This window comes from Cystoisospora suis, assembly GCF_002600585.1.
Source record: "Cystoisospora suis strain Wien I chromosome Unknown contig_9789, whole genome shotgun sequence".
NCBI lineage: Eukaryota > Apicomplexa > Conoidasida > Eucoccidiorida > Sarcocystidae > Cystoisospora > Cystoisospora suis.
Genome location: NW_027162563.1, coordinates 1 through 2467, shown reverse-complemented (window position 1 = coordinate 2467; position 2467 = coordinate 1). Strand labels below are relative to the sequence as shown.

The 2467-nt window shown below is 45.3% G+C and overlaps 1 protein-coding gene across 1 annotated transcript; it reads right to left on the bottom strand.

Annotated features, from left to right (window-relative positions):
- Positions 1-5: 5 nt before the first annotated feature.
- On the bottom strand, positions 6-2443 carry CSUI_011118 (uncharacterized protein; the record flags this gene model as incomplete). Its single annotated transcript, XM_068071219.1, has 3 exons — positions 2254-2443; positions 1576-1841; positions 6-683 (listed from the first exon to the last, which is right to left on the bottom strand). Coding segments are annotated over exons 1-3 (1035 nt in total), but the record flags the coding sequence as incomplete, so codon positions are not given.
- Between the last annotated feature and the right edge of the window lie 24 nt (positions 2444-2467).

Sequence of the window (2467 nt, the reverse complement as noted above, 5' to 3'; positions counted from 1 at the left end):
CTCACCTGCACACTGAGCCCTAACAGAAGAAGATTCTCATTCTCACTTTCCTCTATTTCTTTCATCCTTTGTGAATTTTCTTGATCTCTTCCTATCTCGCCGTCTCTTATGTCCTTTCCTTTCTGGTCTTTCTTATGAAATCTACTGTCTCCTCCGCCACCATCTTCATCTTCCTCATCGTCCTTTTCATCCACTTTCTTTTTCTTCTTCTTCTTGATACCCTCCTCTCCTCCCCCTCCACGAATTCTCAAAGACCACGAAGGTAAGAGCGTATTGACGCTAATGTCTTCAGGCAGGTATGGAGGTAAGCCTTCAGGAGCGACTCCTAAAACATTCTTACTTGTACTACTGCTACTATTACTATTACTACTACTACTGCCCCCACCTCCTCCCCCCGGTCCGCCACTTCGGATGAGAGCATGCATACCTAAAGACATCCCCCCTCCTCCCCCCCCTGCACCAGTAGCAGTAGATAGAAAACTCCCGCCATTTCCTGAAGAACTTCCCGAGAGATTTCGACTCCCAGAAGAATCAAGAAGACTGCTTTGACTGATCAGTCCGATGCTTCCTCCTCCTGCTCCGGGGGGGGAATTCGTCAGGCGATGAACCAACAGCTCAGCAGGGGTAGTAGATGTCGTTCCACATGTTAAACTGTTACTTAAGGAACAGAGGCGTGCGTTTTCCTACAGAAGAAAAGAGAAGAGAAAGAGAAAAGAGAAAGAAAATGACTGAGGAAGCAAGGAAGGAAGAGAAGACGGGAGAAAAAGCAACTGACTTCACTTCACAACGAAAGAAGAAAAGAACGACTTAAAGCTCCCTCACTTCCGGGTGGTATTGAAGAATGAGGAGGGAGAGGTGTGTATAAACACCAAAAAGGAAGACACGGCAAGGGGGGGGGGAGGGGCCACGAGAAAGTAGTGAAGAGAGGAGGAGAGGGAGGAGAAGGAGCGAGAGAGCTGTGGTGGCTCGTGAGTATCCAGATTTCTTTCACAAGGAGAATTTTGAGGTCTATTGTCTTGTACAGAATCGAGCTATTTCTACGGGTGAAGAAGAATAGACCGCCGCATATATGTCTATCAAACAGCTCAATCATCTTCACGAATTAACATCTCTCTCTCTCTTTCTATCTCTTTCTGGACACTTCTATATAGATACACAAGGTTGTGTCGATACATATACACTCTATATAGAGAGAGAGACGAAGAGAGGAACATACATATCTGTGCTCCTCCGATGAGAATAGAAAGATCTACTTACACCTACATAAGACTACCCCCATATAGTAGTCACGCTCCAAGCGTCTCTCCCTGTGTACCATATCTGCTTAGAAATAAGTACATAGATTTGAGATAGATACATAGATAGACTGAAGATAGAAAAAGAGACTGAAGATAGATCAAAGATGGATTGGCAGATCAAAGATAGACAGATTAAAGATAGATAAACCGGAGATAAATAGATCGGTGAATAGTCCACGTGTATGATAGACATGACCGAGAGTGCATGTTTTCCTACAGAGAGCGTTTGAAAGAGACGAGATTGACGAGAGAGAGAGAGAGAAGAAAAAACACTTACAAGGATGACGTTGGGCTGAACAAGGTACTTTTGCATATATTCATGTACAGCTACACTTGCATGTTCTTCCTCTATACGCATAGAAGAGGCATCTTCTTCACCCCCTTCTCCTCCACCTCCTGCTCCCGCTGCTCGATCAGAGAGAGAAGAGCCCCCTTGGGCCTTCTTCGTCCCTCGAGTCTTTCCTCCTTTTCTTCCTTTCTCTCGAGTTTGATTGCTGAGATCCACAACTTCAGCCGCAGCGGAAAGAAGCGTAAGGGTCTCTCCTACGTCATACACCACACAAGGAGACAAGAGACCATCACAACACAGAGAGAGATATCGGTCTTGCTCTCCGTCTAGATAACTACGTCAAGATATATAGCTATATGGAGCCACACCATGAGGAGAAAGAGCAGTCGTGGAGAGAGGGATAGATTCGTAGAGATGCACGAATGAGGGAGGAGTATTTCGCCCTCCCAGAAGATGAAGAAGAATCGAGAGAAAAGTGGATCATTAAAAGATGTCCCTTGGCTTCAACTTTGTCGATTCTTCCCTCGTTCAAAAGACACCCGATACAAAAGAAGGAAAGAAGAAAAGAAAAGAAAAGAAAGAGAAGAAAGAGTGAAAGAAGAAGAAAAGCGAAAGAACATGAAGGAGAAGAAAGACAAGAGTGTATCCTGGTATCTTCAAGCTTACTTTGCATGAGATCAACAAGCAAATGCACAACACGGTCATCCCGTTTCTCAACTCCTGCATCTAATAGGAGACGTTCAATTGTCTGAGCCATAGAGGGGAGAACAAGAAATCCCCCACCTCCTTCTTCTTCTTCTTCTCCCCCCCCCCCTCCTAGTCGATGCTTAGATGATGAGGATGATGAAAGAGAAGGGTTCAGGCCCCCCCCCTTTCCCCC